The sequence below is a fragment of the Pelophylax lessonae genome (genome assembly GCF_965119305.1).
Source record: "Pelophylax lessonae genome assembly, chromosome: 12".
Classification (NCBI taxonomy): domain Eukaryota; kingdom Metazoa; phylum Chordata; class Amphibia; order Anura; family Ranidae; genus Pelophylax; species Pelophylax lessonae.
Genome location: NC_138779.1, coordinates 90,022,074 through 90,044,616, shown reverse-complemented (window position 1 = coordinate 90,044,616; position 22,543 = coordinate 90,022,074). Strand labels below are relative to the sequence as shown.

At 42.5% G+C, this 22,543-nt stretch overlaps 1 protein-coding gene across 1 annotated transcript in view; it reads right to left on the bottom strand.

Annotated features, from left to right (window-relative positions):
- SSU72 (SSU72 homolog, RNA polymerase II CTD phosphatase) overlaps positions 1-22,543 on the bottom strand; it is a 106,549-nt gene that overhangs the window by 50,579 nt on the left and 33,427 nt on the right. Inside the window, exon 2 of the mRNA XM_082274058.1 lies at positions 22,139-22,282. Within this exon, the coding sequence (XP_082130184.1) occupies positions 22,139-22,282 (144 nt within the window). The remainder of the gene's footprint in view (positions 1-22,138; positions 22,283-22,543) is intronic.

Below are 22,543 nucleotides of genomic sequence, written 5' to 3'. Positions count from 1 at the left end.
AGCTTCTCTCATTTTCTAACACAGCAGAATCTCGGCAGGCTGCCAGTCCTGTGCGTTAAACACAGCAGGTGTTTCTAAAAGCTCATTTGCACTTCTAGTTGGGGGGGGGGGGGGTGGTAAAAACAGGCAGTTAAGCTGTGTCTATTACTGCCCCCCCCTCTTAAAGGCAGAGTTCACCTTTTCCAGAAAACTGTAGTAGCAGAGGTAGTAGACATGATGAATCTGTGCAGCTTTGTTCAATGATCATTAACCACTTGAAGACCAAGCCTTTTCTGGCACTTTATGTTTACAAGTTTAAAACAGTATTTTTTTGCTAGAAAATTACTTATAACCCCCAAACATATTTTTTTTTAGCAGAAACCCTAAGGGCTCTTTCACACGGGCGGTCCGATCAGATCCGCCTGTCAGTTTTTTAGGCGGATCTGATCGGATCCTCCATGCAGCTCTATGGGGCAGCGGGTGTCAGCAGAGACACCTCCGCTGACACCCGCTGACATCCGTATCCGATCCTGTGCGTGAAATCCGGACGATGGAAACCCTATTTTTCCATCCGTTCAGTAATCGGATCGGATCTGATGAGAGCGGACAAGCGGTCTGCTCTCATCCGATCCCCCATAGAGGGCAGCGGGTGCTGAGACACCTCCCTCTCCGCTCTGCAAGCGGAGACGGAGCTGTCATCCGCCCGGCTCAGCGGGATCGCGGATCGATCCCCGCTGAGCAACACGGATCCGCCTGCGGAGGCGGACCGTGTGAAAGAGCCCTAAGGAGTAAAATGACGATTGTTGCCATTTTTTTTATGTCACACGGTATTTGCGCATAGGTTTTTTAAACGCAATGTTTTGGAAAAATATACTTTAATAAAAAAAAATATATATATATGCCCTAAATTTCTTGTAAAATATGAAAGACGTTACACCAAGTGAATCGATAGACATGTCCCGCTGTAAAATTGCGCACGCTCGTGGAATAGCGACAAACTACGGTACTTAATCTCCATAGGCGACAATTTAAACATTTTTACAGGTTACCCATTTAGAGTTACAGAGGAGGTCTATTGCTAGAACTATTGCTCTTGCTCGAACGTTTGCGGTGAAACCTCATGTGCGGGTCAAACATCGTTTTCCTATGCATGTGCGACTTATGTATGCATTTGTTTCTGCACATGAGCAAAGACGGATGGAGGCATTTTTTTTTTTCTCTTATTTTTACACTGTCCCTTTAGGCTTCGTTTCCACTTGTGCGACTTGACACATGTCAAGTCGCACAGCAAGTCAAAACCAATTGTTTTCAATGGGGCCCGTTTCCACTGCCGCGGCTTCAGTTGCGGCGACTTCAAAAGTAGATCGTGCACTACTTTTGAGCCGCCTTCAGTGCGACTTCCCTCTATATATGAGGGACAAGTCTCACTGAAGCCGCAGTTTACTTTCGCTACGAAGTCGTGCTAGAAGTAGCACGACTTCGTAGCCGCACTAGTGGAAACCGAGGCTTAATTCTTTTTAAAAAAAAAAAAAAAAAACACTTTTATTCCTATTACAGGAAATGTAAACATCCCTTGTAATAGAAATAAGGATGACCGGTCCTCTTTATGGAGAGATCGTTCGTCAAAAAGACCCCACATCTCTCCTTTATCTTTAAAAGAAAAAGACAATAAAATTGGATTTTTGTTTTACTGTAAATCCTTTTCTCTGAAGTTCATTGACGGACACAGTCTCTGTTCCTCATAACAGTAGGGTTATACTGCCCCCTACAGGAGGACACTAGGCAGAAAAAGTTCTGGCTACGCCTATGGCTAGTCCCAGGGGGCATACCCTCTCACCCTGATATAGATGTCTGTTTTGTATCAAAGCAGTGTCAGAGAAAACAATACCAACTCAACTCAATATAGAGGGGCGGGTACTGTGTCAGTCAATGAAATTCAGAGAAAAGTATTTTACAGTAAGACAAATCCAATTTTCTCGATCGTTCATTTATGGACGCAATCTCTGTTCTTCAGAACAGTAGGGATGTCCCAAAGCAGTGCCTTAAAGATGAGGGGTGGGAACAGCATAAAATAATTCCCCAAGGCTGAAACCTAGCCAATCAGGCAACATAGGATTCATTATAACAAGATGAGACCCACCTGAAAACATTAAAAACCCTCAAGGGAGACTAAAAACACCCTTAAACAGCAGCCTGCAAAACTTGTGGCCAAAGGAGGCATCTTCAGATGCCAGCACATGAACTTTGTAAAAAGGTATGAACAGACGACCAGGTAGCCGCCTTGCAAACCTAAACCACAGATGCCTGATGGCGAAAGGCCCAGGAAGCACTAAGCACCCAAGTAAAATGCGCCTTAACAGGGAAAGGTGGAACCTGACCCTTAATTGAATAAGCCTGCACAACCGTCTGTCTGATCCATCTGGAAATAGACGCAGCAGACGCAGGTAGCCCTTTTCTTGGTCCATCCCGCACCAGAGATGCACCAGGAAGGCCAAGAACATCTGTACAGCACGTGTCTGCAGTGATCTCGATCAGCAGAGAAAAACCTGAGTGTCAGCACCAGGGTATAGGGAGGGGCTTCACCACCAACAGAACTTCAAACGTCCCATAGCCCCAGTAGTGAGGGAGGGGGGGGTGCGACAAGACAGAGGGGAACCCGGGGGTGCGAGGGTCTGACCGTCCTGAGGAGGGGCCCGCCTCCACGCCAAAACCCACCAGGGGAGAGGGGGGAACATTTTACTTACCATACCTGGAACAGGCGGGCGCCATCTCCTGACAGAACCCCTCTACGCCAAAATGGAGAGGCTGTCGGCCACTAGGAACGCTGCAACTCAGGCCTAGACCCGGCCGTATGCAACATGCCGAGACGTTTAACTCGCAGGGCCAGTCCCCGTCCGGTGGGACTATGCCGCAGCCGACCTAGCGCAGAGCTGGGGTCTGCTGTGACCTGTCGCCCAGATCCAGCTTAGTTGCTTGTAGATCTCCCAGGGAAAAAAATCCAAACTTTTGCCAGGACTAGAGATCCCAGCAAAGGAATTAGGCCCTCACTCCTGACTAGGCAGATTAAAAAACTGACATCCTATAGCACGGAGAGAGGGTATACCTCCTGGGACTGCCCATGGGCATAGCCAGAACTTTTTTTCTGTCTAGTGTCCTACTCCTGTAGGGGGCAGTATAACCCTACAGTTATGAAGACCAGAGACTGCGTCCGTCAATGAATGATAGAGAAATATACATTTTTGATCTTTTGCTTTAAAAAAAAAAAAAAAAGTTTGTTTGTTTACTTCCACCCTGGACCAGAAGTAACATCAAGTCACTCTGGTCCTCCAGAGCCATAGAGGCAAATCAAAGACAATCTAGTCTTATTGCCTCAGTGACCAGCCAGCGGCAGTCAGATAGTTTCTTGGGTGCGACGGTGGAAAAAGGAAGCCTGAGCAACACCAGCGAGAAGCAGCTTTGTTTAATGAGGGGACATGAGAAAGGCAGCTGCCGGCAGGAAAAAAAAAAAAAAAGCGGCTTACAAACCGCAATGTACAATATATATATATATATATATATATATATATATATTTATTTTGTTGTCAGCGAGGGGTAATTTTATGGTTTTACCTGTAGATCATTTGGGTCTTATCAGAAGCCAAGCCAAGCCAAAAAAAAAAAAAAAAAAAAAAACACACCCTAGTTAGCAACCCCCACATCCTGACTTGCTAGGACATGAAAACCATTGCAGGCTATTAACTAGGAGTTTATCCAGGCTTCGGAGGGAACCCAAATAGTCTAGAGGTGAAACAATAAAATGAATGATCACTTTCCAAAGCTGGACAGATTTTGAATATCTACTGGGGCCCCTTAACTGCAAGGGCCATTTTCTGGAATAATTGACCTACGCCTTAAAGAGCAGCCGGATGAGGGTGTACGCATGCTGTGGCAAAATTATACCCAGTTACGTGCAGCAGGCAAGAGGTTGTGGTGCACTGATGTGGCATTGCCAAGGTTTAAAGCGGCATAAGGAGGCAACATATCACCTCCTCACCGCCTGTAAAACACCTCTTAAAAGCAATCCATCGTGGATAGCCACATCTAAGTTTAGCCCAGGCTGTTAGAAACAGTCCCAAAAAAATAAAAAATAAATAAACTTACTGTCTATGTTGTGACATTTGAGGATGAATTACTTTTACAGTGCAAGCATCTAGAGAGACCAGTGAAGACTTGATTTATCATTATTTTACTGCTTGTTAGGAATATGTATATCTTTAATGTACATAGCCTGGGCACAGACGCACATCTTGATGACTCTAGAATACATAATTTTTATCTGCAGTTGGTGCATTTCATGCATGCAGAGAAACACAGACAGATGGTTAAGGGGTCAAAAGCTGTCAAAGATTACTTTAAAATCCTTCAAGAAATTTTGAAGCAGGCAGTGTTTTGCCTGCCTATAATAACCCTTGTTGTCAACAAAAGCTGTTATATGATAGTAGTACAACTTTATTACCCAAGAATGGCATGAGCAACACTATTTTTAAGGTTTAAAATACCCTAGATGGTGTAAGCAGCTGAAAAATGGCCTGAGAAAATAACTGAAGAGCTCTTGATGGCAATTGCTATGACTAATTTTTAACATTGCAGCATAGCAAATAAGTTCCATTAAGACGTCTGAAGGTCCATAAGAGATCATCAAAATTACTTACATTTAATATGGGTTACTGTGGTGCTAAAGTCTAAAAGTCAAAATGTGGGGTTGTCAGTGACCATAAGTAAATCTTACTGCTACCATTATTAAGGATAGCTACTCTGCCCTCAGCCAGTGGAACACCCATTTAAATATTCAGGCAATAGGGCATATTCTTTTACAGCTCTGGCCAGATAAGAGTGCTCCATAAAACTGGTTAAGGAAAGTCACACTAAACCAAGTGTTTACAAGAGGGCATTTTATTGGCCCAAGACAACAATACAGTCACATGGTAAGACATTTGCCTTCAGTCTCGGCTGTTACTGTAAATTAAGTTATACAAATACATGCCATGACATTTATCATACTTAAAACTTTGATGAGAAGACATCTTTGGTGGACAGTAGAACATTTTTTTTAGTTAATTATGCAATGTTACATCTTTATATTTCCCTAAAGATCTAAAAGTTTATTGAAAGCATGCTACTGTAGAGCCCATTGACTGACGCAATTTAAATACATCTGAAGCTATTCATGCAAGTATTCAGAAGCACACTTTCTATCCAAGGCTCACATTGTGGTATCAAAGGAAAAAATGCCTCAAAATTTTTTACCAGAGGATATGTCCCACACAACTCTGCAATTTCTTTGCACACATATTTGACCTCTGTAGTGGAAGGGGTCGCAGTTGGATGATCTATGGGGCACCACTGTCCACTTAAGGGAAACAGATTTGGGAGGACATGTATTGGTGATAAAGTAAGAAGTCTTTTTTTTTTTTTTTTTGTCTTCCTCGCTCTTTTAGCCTCTTCATAAGCAGCACTATGGGTCACTACCATTTACACAGTCTATTAGGACAAAAGTCTGCAATTATGCATGCAACCAGAAAATGGAAAAAAAAAAAAAAAAAAAAGTCTTGGGATGGTCAGATGGTTGCTGAAACACTCAGGCAATGCTGGGCATCACTTTAAACTATGCCAACTGATAAAAGGATTCCCCTCATTTCAATGTTTGATGATTGTGATTAATAGTATTGACTAGCTCAATGCTCAGTTAATACTAGTGCAGGCCATGCGTTATAGTTGTGGGTGTCGCATCGATTCCCACAACTGAATTGCGCTGTTCTTGCAAGACGCTTGGGGCTGCCATTTATTCTGAGTGGCGCCCCCACGCATATCAGCCCGCAGCACATTTGCGGGTGCGGGAACCGCATGTTCAAAGAGACCATGCAGTTTCCCTGTGGCCGTATTTTTAAAAAGGTGCATGCACCTCAAATGAATAGGCTGCTGAGCCCAAATGCGGGCCACTAGTGTGAACAGAGCCTAAAAGAAAAGTTTGAGAATTGAAAAACCACTCATACTCACCTAGGTTAATGCAGCACCAGTCTGACGTTGCATCTGTCCCCTACCGCCTCCAAGACCAAGAACTGAGTGATCAGAGACCTCTGATCGCTCAGTTCTCGGTCTTAGCTCAGCAGAAAGTGGGTGACCATCTGTCACAAGGAGGACAAGAGACAAGGCAGGTCAGACTGACCACCTAAGCCACCCCAAGTATCTGTTTGCGGTCTACTGATATTGGGGGCTTCGTTATTTGGCTGCACTTCAGTGAGGGGTATGGAGACAATCTCACAGTACCCAGCACTTCTAAACAAGTTCCCCATAGCCTCTACTCCTCACACAGCAAGAAGAATACAAACTGGCTGAAGCCAAATGACTTGAACGGAAAGGCAGGAACCTGTCGACATGGTCCTACCTGTACAGCTGGCTCTGGCTCAGTCTGCTGTTCCTGGTGGTGGTGCTCAGTGGGCTCATGAGGGGAAAAAAAAAAAAAATCCATTTCGGGCACAGTTGATACCTCAGTCTTATTTGATTTCAGTAAACTTATCACCGAGGTGGGTGAACTTCAGTAGTGAGGCAGTTGATACCACGACTAATCTTGCCATGCAAGTAAAATCAGCTTTGGCAAGCCAAAACTAGTATAATATTTGGTAAGGTTGAAGGAAGCAAAAAAAAATAAAAATAAATAAAAATGCAACACAACAAGTATAGGGAAGGGATACCCCAAGAAATGAAATATGTTAAGCTAGACCATTACATGCACGACAACGAAGGTAAGGGGGAAAACAATTCCGGGCTCTAACAAGAAGTGTAAAGTGTGACTATTAAACGGTTGACTGGTCTGATGCAAAATTAAAACCTGTAAAACACTTTTTAAAAACAATAAAATACTTTGTGCAGGTCAAACTACATTTTGAAAATTTTGGTAGAAAAAAAAGAAGAGTAACCAAAAACTTCTCTGCCTTTTACTAGCAAAATTTTTTTATACCACTGCCGTGTACATTCCCTGTATCTGTCAAATGCAGAATAGAAAAGCCTGGGCCGGGAACGGTGCACCTGTATCCTGTGTGTGGAAGGTACATCTGCGGCCAGCCTATGGACAAAGACTGCAGCAGAAGCTTCTGTAAAAGATGGCCCTGGTAGCTGTAGACTGGTAAAGGAGAGCACAGAGCTGTCATCTGTGGAACAGGGCAAACCCAGAAGCCTGGCATCTGCTGTGCATACAATAAAGTTTTCTGCATTTAAAGCAGGAATAAACCCAAATAAAAAATTTACCAGAGTTTACCAATTCTTAGATGTTGTGGTTGCAATCAGGGCCACTGATAGAGCAGTACAGTCAGCCCCCCTGTACCAGGCCCGACTAGCAAAAAAAAAAAAAAAAAAAAAAAAAAACACCAGTTTTGCTCCCTCATTTCTGAAAAAAAAAAAAAAAACATTTTCCCCCTATGGTTCCCCCTGAAGCCCATTGGTTTCTCCTCCTCTCCCTTCCCCTGCTGCAAGTAAGGACACAGGGCTATTGCTTCCAGTATCTGCACTTTTAGCCACCCCGCCCCCCCTCACTGCACAATATCCCCCCTTTTGGCCCTTCATCACTGATCCTTCTCTTCCAGCAGCGCTGCCAGCGCGCATTCTCTCCCTACCACTAACTGCACCTGCTGCTAGAACACACAGGAGGATTAGGTAGTCAGTGCATGAGCAAACGTCAATAAAAGAGGGTCCACCCCTGTTACCTGACCATTCCATTACCTCCCATGGTTTGATTTCACCATGGCAGCAGGTGGGTTCATGTGTACCGGGCCAGTGTCCGGCTTTATAGATGACCAGTACAAAGCTGAGAACTGATGTTTAAAGGTATAATATATTAAATTGATTGTAATGACAAGGGGAAGGTTCTGGAACAGATCTTTGTAATGGATTTAAAAAAGGCCCCATTTACATCTGGCTATTTAGGATTATGAGCAGAATCCCTGCAATTCCAATGGCACAGCAATCATGGCAAAACACAACACGCATGTTTAGGTGCTATTCTTTTTTAACTGCCACCTCAAACGCGGTGCAGTTTTGCCACAACTTTTGAGTGATCGAATCATGCAGCAATCATCAAAGAAGCTCCTGCTCTTTTTTGAGCAACGAGCGTCACGCAATGTGGTTTGCTGTGATTGCCACATGATTCAGTGCAGCTTTATCTTTTATTAGGAAAATTGATTTTTGTGTATTTTTGGCGAAATTACCTATTGAATAAGGCTCGGTTCACACTGATGCGATGCGGGAAGGCTGCGAATTCGCAGCCTGTTCCCGCATCGCACACGCACCCCCGGCAGTTCACACTGCCATATGCGATCCGCTGGGGGTGTCAATGTAATCTTAACGACACCCCCAGTTTGATCGCATATCGCAGTGCGATCGTGCAGTTCGCACAGGATCGGATCGCACAAGTGTGAACCGCTGTGCGATCCGATCCTGATGCGGCAGCAAAAATGCCTCCTGTGCGTGTTTGCTGCGGGTGCGATGCGAATTTAGCCATACAAACTGTATGGCTAAACTCGCACCGCACAGCTGATCGCATGTCATGTCGGAGCAGTGCGCTCCGACATGACATGCGAACCCCGCACACGCAGTAGTGTGAACCGGGGCTAAGTATTGAACATGACACCTTTTTGGTAAAATCAATTTCTAAAAAAGGTGCTATTGACATGACATTTTTACCACAATCGGTGACCACCCATGCAATCCATACAAAGAAACAAAAACAAATGAGTTCAGAAATTAGGCTACTTGTAATAAAATGCAATGACACAGGTAAAAAAAAAAAAGTATTGAACACACTAACTGAAAATACTTCGTACACAATCCTTTGTTGGCAAGGACAGCTTAAAGACTCCGCCTGTATGGGGAAACTGGTTGCATGCATTGCTCAGGTGTGATTTTGGCCCATTCTTCAACAGTCTTCAAAATCTAGATGGTTCCGTGGGCCTTTTCTATAAGCTCTGATCTTTAGTGCTTTGCATAAATTTTCTATTGGATTCTCAAGTCAGGCGATTGGCTGGGCTATTCTAGCAGCTTTATTTTTTTTTTTTTTTTGCTTTGAAACCAAATTGAGAGTTTCTTTGTCTTTGTGTCTGGGATCATTGTCTTGCTAAAATGTCTACCCTCGTTTTTACCTTCATCATCCTGGTAGATGGCAGCAGAATTTTATCAAGAATGTCTTGGTAAATTTTTCCATCCATCCTTCCTTCAATGGCATGAAGTTTGCAGTACCGAATGCTGAAAAACTTCACTGTTGGTATGGGGGTGTTTTGGTGTGATGTGCAGTGCCATTTGACCAAACATGGTGTGTAATATGGCATCCAAAGAGTTCAATTTTGGTCTCATCTGACCAGACTATATTCTCCCAGTATTTCACAGGCTTGTCCAAATGTTGTGCAGCAAACTTCCAACGAGCTTCAACATGCTTTTTCTTCAGAAATGGAGTCTTGTGTGGTGAATGTGCATACAGGCTATGGCGGGTGAATTATTTGCTTTTTGATTTCTTTGAAACAATTGTACCAGCTAATTACCAGTCTTTTTGAAGCTCTCCACAAGTGGTCCTTGACTTTTGGACAACTCTTCTAATTATTCTTTTCATTCCCGTGTAAGAAATCTTGCAAGGAGCACCTGGTAGTGGCTGATTTATGGTGAAATTATGTTCTTTCCACTTCTGGATTATGGCCCCAACACTGCTCACTGGACTATTCAGAAGTTTAGAAATCCTTCTGTAACCAATGCCATCAGTATATTTTGACACAAGGTTGCAAAGGTCTTGAGAGAGACATCATGAGAGGTTTCTAATGCGACACCTTGGTAATGAGACACCTTTTTATAGGCTCTCAATTGAGACTGAACCGACAGATATAAAATTTGCACTGAAAAGTGATGGCTTTCTAAATACTGAGACTAACTGATCTCTTGTCTTTCCATGCCTTTTTGCATCTCCCTTTCTTCAGGTGTTCAATATTCTTTCCCCGTGTCATTACATTTTATTACACATAACTTAATTTCTGAACTGATTTACTTGGGTTTCTTTGTATGTATGGTTTGCATAGGTTCTTACAAACATGTGGTGAAAAGTTCATGTCAATAGCACCTTTAGAAATATATTTACCTAGAAAAATGATGACGCGTCCAACACACACAACACACCTCAAGAAAAAATTAAAGGAACACTTTATTCAGGAGTATAGCATTAAGAGAATTAAACTCCTTGGAAATTTTTCTGGTCAGTTAAGTAGCAGAAGGGTTTGTTTATCAGTTTAAGCTGCTTTGGTGTTAATGAAATTAACAGGTGCACTAGATGGGCAACAATGAGACTACCTCCAAAATAGCAATGGTTTAAAAAAGGTGAAGGTCACTGACATTTTGTTTTTCCCTACTCCTATTTTCTGACTGTTTTTCACTACTTATGCATTTGGCTAGGGTCAGTGTCACTACTGGTAGCATGAGGCGGCTATACCTGGACCCTATATAGGTTGCACAGGCAGTCCAACTCCTCCAGGATGGCAAATCAATACGTACCATTGCCAGAAGGTTTGCTACGTCTCCCAGCAGAGTTTCAAGAGCATGGAGGAGATTCTAGGAGACAAGCAGTTACTCTAGGAGAGCTGAACAGGGCCTTAGAAGGTCCTTAACCCATCAGCAGTACTGGTATTCACTCCTTTGTGCAAGGAGGAACTGGATGAGCACTGCCAGAGCCCTACAAAATGACCTACAGCAGGCCACTGGTGTGAATGTCTGACCAATCACAACCAGACTTCTTGAGGGTGGCCTGAGTTCCTCTAGTGGGCCCTGTGCTCCCTGCCCAGCACCGTGGAGCTTGATTGGCATTTGCCATTGAACACCAGAATTGGCAGATCCACCACTGGCCATCTGTGCTTTTCCCAGAGGAGAGCAGGTTCACCCTGAGCACATGTGACAGACTTGAAAGTCTAGAGAACGTTCTGCTGCCTGTAACATCCTTCATCATGACCAGTTTGTTGGTGGGTCAGTGATAGTCTGGGGAGGCATATCCATGGAGGGACGCACAGACCTCTACAGGCTAGAAAATGGCACCCTGACTGACATTAGGTATCGGGATGAAATCCTTGGACCCATTGTCAGACCCTACGCTGGTGTTGTGGGTCCTGGATTCCTCCTGGTGCACAACAATGCCCAGCTTCATGTGGCGAGAGTATGCAGCCAGTTTCTGGAGAATGAAGGAATTGATATCATTGAATGGTCCCCACACTCGCCTTCCCTAAATCCAATAGAACACCTCTGGGACATTAGGTTTCGGTCCACCCGACGCCACCAGGTTGCACCTCAGTGTGTTCAGGCGCTCAGTGATGCCCTGGTCCAGATCTGGGAGCAAATACCACAGGACATCATCTGTCATTTGATTAAGAGCATGCCCCAACATTGTCAGGCATGCATACAAGCACGTGGGGGCAATACAAAAGGACTAGCTTGCTGCATAATTTTTTCACTCTGATTTTCGGGGGTGTTTTTGAATTCAGCCCTCTGTAGGTTGATAATTTTCATTTCCATCAAATGATGCAGCATCCTTGTGTTCCTAACACATTACCCAGTCCATATCAGTATAGATATCCAGCATGATATTTTTCTTCATTGAGATCTAATGTGTTTTCAAAGTGTCCTAAAAAAAAAATTTGAGCAGTGCATATTAAAGCATTTCTGCAATACATGCACATCCCACCTAGTTCATCCCTTTGAAAACTCTACAAGAAAATACCCACTCATCTGACTTGGTGTGTTCCTAACCACAAGGTTGGGCTTGCTGGTCTGACTGAGCTTTATCCCAACTCCTTTCTGTCCTACTGCACTTGCATACAATGTTGTTGCCTTAACTCACAGGAGACTGCTCACAAACTGAGGCAAGAGCTCTTGAGAGATGCAGTTCTGGGGGGCCCATGTACTTCACCAGGAACAGCAACAGTTACCCCCCGTAAGAAGTCTGTGAAGGTATCACATGGGGTTTAAAGAAAAAAAAAAAACAAAAGAAGGCAGTTTCTCACTACAGAAACAAGAAAAGAAAATTAGGACATGATTTACTGGGGTAAGCAGGTGTTCCATGTTTTGCAGTGACAAGGTGGGTCAATGGAATGAACCCATGAACTTGATGGGGGACTAGGACACTGACACTCCAGGGTAGAGTTGGTATTTACAAGAACAGGATCTACTGGGATCAGGAAAGTGTTGTTGGCAAGAAAGGCACATATAGGCGTTCTTTACAGGTACAGTATCGATCGACATTCCAGTTTAAAGAAAGCCTGTCATAAAAGGAATACAGGAGGTTGGCATTACAGAGAAACCGCCTAGCTGTCCCCTACCTCCAATAGTAGGTCATTTAAGCCCCGTACACACTGGCTGAATATGGTCCAAAATCACCTGGTACAGTTGATACCAGCTGGCATTCGGTCTCCCTGTACAGGTCCCGCTGTCAGAACACAATAGCAAACCAGAGAGATCACGGTACTGCCATGTGCAAAGGGCTTTACATGGAACAGCTCATCAGTGAAGGGGTTTATGAACCCGTGTGAACGGTTTACAAAATACGTTTTAGTAAAAAAACAGGATACGTTTTAGGGCATACAAACCCGTTAACCTTTTTTGGTATAAATAGGATATGATCTTATGATGAGGTTGCACTGAGTAAATAGACACCCAATATTAATCTTAAAATGGTGTATGGCTGTGAAATGGCAACAAACTTCAGTACCCTATATTTTCTCATAGGTGAGACTTAAAAAGCACCTAGAGTTAATCATGAAGAACGGATATAGAATTTTTGCCCCAACTGTGTAAACCAGCCTTTTTCACCCAGGGTGCTATCTGGAATATTTGAGGGTGCCCTGGCAAAATGCGTAAAAATTGCCCAAAAATTATCAACAAGCCAATGAGTGAATCAAGCCTACCTTTTTTGTTACACAAAGCCCCTGGTATTTATTGTGCAGCATTACAACCTTTGGCAACCTGTGGACCAGTTGCTGACCTGAAGATGTCCTTGTCTGCCCTCTTTCCTGCCAGCACTGGGGATACATTCTAGCTGAATGAGGGAGAGAAACTGAGGGAGAAGAGAAATGCAAAAATACTAGTTGGTGCCAGTGTGCAAAAGGTGTATTTCCTTGTAAAAATATATAACCTCAAAATGATGGGTGTCCTAAGTGTGTGGATTCCGCTGCCTTGGGGCTCAAAAAAAAAATATTTTTTTCATTTTACTAAGCTTTATTCTCTATTACAGAACAAAAAAAAAAAAAACATTTTTTTGTGACATTTGCTGGTCTCCCTCTGCTCTACTCAGCAGCACCCACTATGCTCATCCCGGGCAAGCCAATGGGAATTCAGGGGGTGGAGGGTAGCAGGGTGTTTGTTAGTATGTTGCAGTGGTTGTGGATGTAATCAGGTGGTTGTATCACTTCCATGTAAAATATGAATGTCAGCTTAACAGGCGCACACACGCGTACCGCTATAGCAGCCAGAGGTGTTTGTACAGCATAACCACATCCGTGGGCTTCTTAAACGTTTCTTCCTTGTGGACGGGAAACATCTAATAGGTTGCATTGGGCAATAGGACAGTTTGTTTTCCTTTGAGGGATACAACCTCACAGAATAGATTGTCAGCATGACCACCGGAGGCTGGTCTTTTGCAAAAATCTCTCTGATCAAATTCTTATGAGTAGGATAGTTGAGCAGACTAAATCAACAATACAATTGATTCCAAGTCAGGGTTTCCCAACCAGGGTTAGGGGTTCCTTGAGCAATTTCTGCTTCTCCAAGTTTCCACTGACACCACTGATCTTTTTAGCTATCTGTAAAGGGGCAATTCTTCGCAACGACCTCAAGGTTAAGGAACATTCTTCCAACTGACCATCACACTAATATAAAAGTTGTAGCTCTAATTATTTTTAGCAGGGGCTCCCTGAGACCTGAAAGGTTTTTGCAAGGGTTCCTCAGTGTTGAAAAGGTTGAGAAAGGCTGGTCTAAGCAGATGCAGACTTGACGTACGCAGCCATTTCAGAAGAATTATATTTCTTTTAATATTAACTAGTGAATAGAGGATTATTACAGCCCAGCAGAATCACGAAGCTAGTCCTTTAAAGTCAATATATCCTAAACAGTTTACCAATTCCAAATTGTAAAAAAACAAAAAATAAAAATAAAAAAAAGAAGAATGTGTTCACTTTGGTTGATGGAAACTCCAGTACTATGACTGCCATCTGCACGGGTAAGCTGATCAATATATACAAATCTGCATCCTAATTCTGCCCATGAGAGCCTCACTATTAATTTGCTATGAGGTGGACAGATATACCTCTTAAGCTTTGGCCAAGTAACCCAAATAAGGCACTTTGAACTGAAAAAAACAAAAAAAAGTAAAAAAAAGGGAGCTATACAATCTGGGATCCAAGATGTTCTGAACCTACACAAATTTCCTTACCAAATGTAGAAGAAATTCAGTTGTACAACAGTGTAGCTGTCTAACACAAACTTCTGTGGACTTCCTGTGGTCTGGTCCATTTAGGAGGAGCCTGTGCCTGACCAATCAGGAGAATAGAGAAACATAGGTGTTTATTTCCCTAGGCAGGACTTTTTTTTTTTTTTTTTTGGAGGCGTTCAAGACAAGCTTGCCATTCTGTCATAAGTAGGCCAAGCCACACGTCTCATTTTCTTTCGTTCAATCATCATGTTGAACGAAAGAAAACGATTTGATACCCCCATACACACATTAAAAGGTAAATGGGTTTATCCTCTCACAGAGAAATTGTATTCCGACAGTGGGAAAGCTTCCCTGTCATTAGAATACCATCATGAGCACTGCCGACTATTAACTGCACTGATCGAGCAAAAATTTTCCAACAGGTGGTTGTATAGAAGTCAATTAAGAGATCAACTTCTGTACAACCAACCTGCCCATAGATGGATCACAATTCCATCGAAAGGCAAGCCTGCACCACCCTTTCATAGAAAGCACTGAATAATCTTCTCAGTGCAGATTATAATACATCCACCATTGCATGAGAGCAATTCAAGCAAAATCCTTCATGCCAAGCAATTTCATTGCCCATCCAAAGGACAACACTCCTGGGAAGAGGTCTCTCCACCTACCCAGAGATGTCATATTGACTTGGGAATTGGATCATCACCAGTTAAAAGACTAAGTTCTTGATGAGAAGGAAAGCTCCAAAATAAAAGACAGTAGGCAGAGATTAATCTTAGATATCAGATTCCTTTCAGATAAATCAGAGGGACTGGCCTGAAGAACATGTATGCGTCATTTAAAAGTACCTTGAGACTCCACCCTCCCATTTGACTTTAGCTCTCTAGACATTTGTAGTAAATCCAGAGTCCAAAGTGTTTTACACAATCTATAGGAGCCATGAGCTTGTATCTTTTTTTTTCAGCGGTTCCCAGCTTTAACCACTTGTTCACCAGGGCATTTTTTATAATTTTGTTGCACAATGTTAACTAAATTTTTTTGCTGGATGCTACTGTAAACCTTACAAAGAGGTACATATTTTCTGAAGCATTGACCCTGGAAAATAAAATAGAAGTTGTAATTTTTTTTTTTAAGTTGCTTAACATTTGCAGTCCTTTATCTAAACACAAATTTTCAGGGAAACCCACTGCACACTACTCACTCCTAAAGAAAAAAAAAAAAAAATCTCTACTTCTTTGGTCTCTGTGATTGTCTTATTTTCATCCTACCTTTCCACTATACCTTCAGTGTCCCTTACAATTCTACTTCTCTGCCTCTTCCTTTTTCTGTTGGGGTCCCCCAAGGTTCTGTTCTTGGACCTCTACATTGCCTCTCTGGGTCAACTATTAGGGGCTCCCATGGCTTCCAATACCATTTCTATGCTAATGACACCAAAATCTCTCTCTCTACCCCTAAGCTCACCCCCATCAGTCTCTTCACGCATCGCTAATTTACTAACAGACAGTCTGGATGTCACACCACTTCCTCAAACTTAATCCATCCAAAACCAAGCTCATATTTTCTCCCCCACATGCCCCTTTCCCTGACTTCTCTGTCAAGATCAACAGCTCCAATATTAACCTGTCCCAGAGTGCCAATACTGGACTCTGAAATATCCTTTCAGTCCCACATCCAAAGAACAAATCTTGCCGCCTCAGCCTTCATAACATCTCCAAAATATGCCCTTTCCTAACCCATGACACCACCATGCTTCTAGCCCACTCCCTGGTCACGTCTCGGCTTGACTACAGCAGCTCCCTCCTCATTGGCTTACCTTTATATAGGCTATCCCCCCTTCAGTCTGTTAGGAATGCTGTTGCCAGACACATCCACCTTACCAACCGTTCAGTGTCTGCCACCCCTCTCTGCCGATGCCCCCATTGGCTTCCACTCACCCAACAAATTCAATTCAAAATACCAACAACCACCTGCAAAGATATCCACAACTCTGCCCTCATCTAGATCACTAACAGTCTCAAATCCAAACCTAATCGTTCTCTTTATTCCTCCCAAGGCCTCCTGCTCTCCAACTCCCTTGTCACCTCCAGGGCATCTCCTATACTATGGAACTCCCTACCCCATCCCGTCTGACCATTTCCTACTCAGTTTACTTTTAGACAATTCCTGAAAACCATTTCTTCAGAGAGGCCTAACCTGCCCCCACCTAACAACTGTATTTCTACTTTCTCCATCAGCTCATCCCCCAAAGTTATTAACTTTTGTATCTCTTGACCCGCCCTCTTAGATTCCTACTGTACTAAACTGTACTGTAATTGTACTGTCTGCCCTTATGTTGTAAAGTGCCAAGTGCGGGCACTATATAAATCCTGCATAATAATAAAAATAATACGCTAAAAAGTATTTAAATGCAAAAAACACAATATGATAATTTTTTTGATAAAATTAGGAAGAATGGTATTTACACAACCTAGATTGTGTTAAATTGAGCACACCTGGAGAATCGTAAAAAACTGTGGTACCCAAGTTCTCCACAGGCAGCATTTTAAAAGCCTTTCCAGGTATTACATTTGGAGTTAAACCATTAACTATGGTCAAAGAACGTAATACTCTCACTCCGATGTTCGTAATGATAGCTAACACGTATGGCGCAATTGATGTTTAGATACATGAACTCGCCCTAAGTGTGTATGTGTGTGTGTGTTTAGGTGCTTTAAAACAAGTGTTAATTTTACTTTTTTTATTGCCATCACAAGGTAACAAACCCTCATATGTGAGGTCATCGACAGGTGACAGGGACTGTTTATGGAGACATGGGGGGGGGGGGCTGGGTTCCCCTGCAACTATCCAAACACAGATTGTGTTTGACCAGGTGCGTCTTTGGCTAAACCAGCCAAGAAATGACAGCTGTGACCCCCCTGGAAGTGGTGTAATACAGGTCGCTTCCGGCTTGTAACCATAGTTTTTTGGGAGAGCTAGAGAACCAAACATAAGGCCAATGGAGTGGGTTGCACCCTTTGAGAGCCCTTCACCAGCTCTTAGTCAGTACCAGGCTCATAGCTGCAGCAGTGAACTGCAGCAGTGAACTTGATCACTTGTCTATTATGCAGTTTACAAATGTATCTTTGTAGACAAGTGGCGAATGTAAGAGATCCAGGCGGCTGATGGCAAGTGCCATCAGGATCATGAGCAGGAGATCTGGGAAAACCAACTACCTGATCTCTACTGTATATAAAGCCCAATGCACAAAGCTGAGTGTTTCTGGTTTCCAAGCTATTTTCTGGCTGCTATGGCTGGGGAAGCAGGTAATCAAGCAAGATCTGTGCTTGATTAGTTGCAGTGGATGGCAGGGGAGAAATTAGGGTTCTAATAGGTCCCCCGATGTTTCCATATATCGTTTTTGCTGCCAAGGCACAAATGTCCTGATGAAGCAACTATATGCCAAACGCGTTGACCTCTTGGAACACTTAGCACAAAGATATTAAACAAACCATGTACTACTGGGTGCATACCACCCTATGAGAGCAATTCTCTTTTTTGTGGTTTAATTATGAATTGTTTTTCTATCTCAATCTTGTACAAAATATTTGTTATTCCATCATATCTTACATACGGTCATCCCTCTATTTGGTACCAGTAAAGTTATAAAAGGCTTGCAATGATCAGCTTTTATTTCCCTACCCTCACCCTTAGACCGACAATGCTGCTGGCAAGAAAAAAAAAAAAAAAAAAAAAAAAAAAAAAAAAAAAAACACACACACACACACACACACACACACACACACACACCTTTGCGAAAGTATTCAGCCCCCTTGAACTTTTGCCACATTTCAGCTCAACCTCACTGAGCTCGAGCTGTTTTGCAAGGAGGAATGGGCAAAAATTTCATTCTCTCGAAGTGCAAAACTGATAGAGACATACCCCAAGCGACTTACAGCTGTAATCGAAGCAAAAAGGTGGCGCTACAAAGTATTACCTTAACCGCTTGCCGACCGCCGCAAGTACATATACTGCGGCGGTCAGCCCCTCACAGGCAGAGTGACGTATCAGACCCCCCCGCTCGCATGTGACCGGCGGACCCGATGTCCGCCGGTCACTCTGCGATCGTCAGGGGAAAGGGAGAAAGGCAGGCAGGCTGTGTAAACAAGCCGCCTGTCATTCTCCCCTGTGTAGAAACACTGATCATACGGTTCTACTATGTAGGACCGTTGTTCAGTGTTCCTACAGCTCAAGCCACAGCCAATCACAGTTAGAATCACGCCCCTAGGGACACACACAGCCCCTTCCTCTCAAATAAAGTTAACCCCTTCACTGCCAGTGTAATTTTACAGTAACAGTGCATATATAGCACTGATTACTGTAGAAATGTCACTGGTAACCCCAAAAGTGTCAAAAATGTCAGTCAAGGGTCCGATCTGTCCACCGCAATGTCGCAGTACCGCAAAAAAAAAAAAAAAAAAAAAAAAAAAAGCAGATAGATATTTTTTACCAAAAATATATAGCATAAAACAAATTGGCATAAAATGTTAAAATTTTCATTTTCTTTTGGGAATTTCATATAAAAAAAAAAAAAAAGTGAAAGTGAAAAATAGTTATTTTTTGCAAAATTGACGCTCTCTTTTGGTTTATAGCGCATGATAAAAAAAAAAAAAAAAAAAAAAAGAAGGAGTATGGACTATCATAATTGGCAAGTGATGACTCCGAGGAACAAGAACCCGAGGGAGCTTCCCACCCAATGTTAACTGTTTCCTGTCCGGAGGTGGAAACGGTGATACCAGGGATCATGGCTGCAGTCATGATCCCGGTATAAAAAAAATTTGCAGCCGGTGATGGGCTTTCCTGTAAAAGTGATCCAAGTATCTCTACGACTGCCCGACTACTTTTAACACTTTTGTGTAAAGTCCCCCTGCCATTCGCAGCGGAGAGCCTAGGACTGTTGTCCCTAAATCTCTCGCTGCCTATGCAATCACAAGGAATGTTGTTCTCCCCCCCCCCCCCCCATTATGTAAATGGTGACTGCAACAAGCCTAACAGTTATCGCTGCAGTGTGTCAGAGTGAGAGCAATATCTAGTGCCAGACCAACTAACTCTAAACTGGTAACCTGTAAAAGGCTTTTAATGCGTCGCCTATGGAGATTTATTTTTTTTTAGTTACCACAGCTTGCTGCCATTCCATGGACATGCAAAATTTTAACAAATGTGACAGGTTATGGATCCATTTACTTGGTGTAAAAAGCAGCAATATAAATCATCTTTTTCTTTCAAAGTAACTCAGCAGTGCTTAAAATAAAAAAAAAAATAAATAAAAAAACGGCTTTATCTTGTGCTCTTTTCTGATGCTTTTTTCCCCCAACTGCATCCCTCTACTTTTTTTTCTCTACCCCCTTCTGCCCTCCAAAGATGCACTCAATTAAAGAAACACAATCAGCAGCCAAACTAGATCTTTTCTGGCCAGCTAACCCAAGTACACCCTCTTAATACCAATTTAGAAGGTCACTTCTCATGCTTTAGCCTACAGACCGCAACTAAGTTGCCTCTGGATAGATGCTAGAATTGTTTTGATAAAAATACATAGTATGGGTCAGTACCATGTCAGTGTGGGAATTCCTTTTTCTTTGCCCCTATTCTTCACTTCCCTTTCTTACCACCATATGCATTACCCCGCTTTGTACAAGAAAGGTCTTCAGGGGAGGAAAAAAAAAATCCAAACAGCTTTTTATTGCAACACTTACACCCCTTATTTTTGGCTCACAGCCAACCCACTACCAGCGAGCACTGGATTTCAAGGACCCCCCTCCCCTGTGGGCTTGTTACCAATTATCACTTACACAGGCACAGTACATGAAGAGGTGGGTGTGTATTGTGAACAGAGACATCAGCTCGGAAGGAATAGACTTGGATGACTGGACAGTTTTGTGCCCCAAAATGGAAGTTGGACTTAAAAGAGGTTGTAAACCCATATTTTTTTTTTGGAACCTGCAAGAGAAACACATAATGAGCTAGTATGCATCGCTCTGAAGAAACGGCACGAGCAGCCGTTCCTTCAGAGCGCATGTGCCAGTGACGTCACTGGCTGCATGTAAGGTAAATATCTCCTAAACGGTAAATGTTTAAGAGATATTTACAGTACCTATAGGTAAGCCTTATCATAGGCTTACCTATAGGTACAAGTGTCAGAGGAGGGTTTACTTCCTCTTTAAGACAGGTGTAAAACATTTAAGCGCTCTAGTTTTTTTTTTTTTTTTCAATGTCTCTACTAAAAGGATTTCTATCCCCTTTTGACTGGCCACTGACAAATCCAACTGGAGATGGGCTTTTAACTGCACCAATAAGATACATTTAGAACTAACAGAATTGCAGTGGCTAATGAGTTCTTAGAAAGATTTTTATTACTAGGGGGTCATGGTTTAATCAGTCCCCTAAAAGAGCTGTAATAGGCATACCTACCCCCCCCCCCCTCCTCCTCCTTTCTACAATAACCACGCAAACATTTTGTAGCTTAAAGCCACTGAAATAAAAATCCACACATAGGCACTCAATAGCATTACATGGCTCTAGCCTACTCCCTTTGTATAATCTGAGCCACAAATTTTAATCATTCTTTCCCTCTAAAATGTTCCAGGGCAAAGCATTTGGTGAAGAAAAGCAAAATTCCAAAGCCTAGTACACACTGAATGTCGGGCAGCATCGGTCGGTTCAATAGTACCAGAAACCAGCCAGGCTGACTTCTGTCAAAGGTTCATGACCGAAGAAGGTCTGTCAGAACACAACTGCACAGCAGGGGAGATCGCTGTACTAACATTGCATAGTTAGTTAGTACAACAGCTCTTCCTGAGCTGTCAACCGCTGGGTTGAACGAAAAACACTAGTAGTGTGTAAAAAGCTTTAGATTTTGGGGAAGCAATACTAATTGCTGTATGAAATAGGTGATGTTTACGGAAAATATTACCTCTCTGTGACTGAAGTATAGGTTTTTCCTCGCGCACACTTGTAACACTCGGTAAGAATAAAAAAAAAAAAACACATACACACACACACACACACACATATACATATACATATATATATATATATCACAAAGTATTTCAGCTAATAGTGTGAATAGGACAAAAAAAAATAAATAAAAAAAAATAAAAAAAAAAGCTACTTCCTAGCTATCCATTAGGGGAAATGCTACTTAAGCATGCGTTAAATTGCCTGAAAATATAAAAAGTTCAAGTCATGAGGCTAAAATATGCAATGTTACATTTGTTGAATGAAAGTTCCTTGAGTCTAACAGTAGGACCTGACCCTGCAAAACACAAAATGGAACTTAGAAGGTTTTAACCACAAATGATACTTACCTGTGACAAAATTACATTGTACCATTCATGTAAAGTTTATGAACTTTCTCCTTGCAAGAATGGGGAGCCAAAAAAAAAAAATGGCCCCATTTATGCGCCAATTTAGCACATAATTTAAACATTTCTTTACCTGGAATACTGAGGCAAGTCACTATTCTGATGCTAAAATCAGCTGACACATGCAGTGTTTACCATTACCGGCACCCTGAACCATACCAAACCACTCCTGTTATACCTGCCTACATTCCCACATGAAGAACCTGCAAATGTAAAGTTATGATTTACACCTTTACGAGTTGACACCTTTTTGGTTTAAACAAAATGAATTCCTCGGGGATACAGTTCTTTGTCTTTCTTAAGGAGATCATTGTACATCTGTTCATATGTGGTTTTGAAATCGTAAACATTTGGCTTGTCCGGTGCTGGTCCAGGAAGTTTAACATGTGTTCCTGTTCCAAAAGATCGAACGTTGAAGGACCGTTTGCTGAAACAAAAAGAAAAAAAAAAGAGAAAAGAATGAACAACAAGCATTATATTTAACAAAAAATAAAAAAAGGGTTTCATTGTGTGTGTTCAGATGTGGCACAGAAAGCAGTATAAAACGAAGATTCAAGCTTTTCATCTTGGCACTAGACTGAAGTTCAAAAAGCAATAGATTTTATGAAATAAGAGTGTCCGAGGCCCCTTTCACGCGACTGGACCGATCAAGTCTGCCTGTCCGTTTTTCAGGTGGACCTGATCGGGC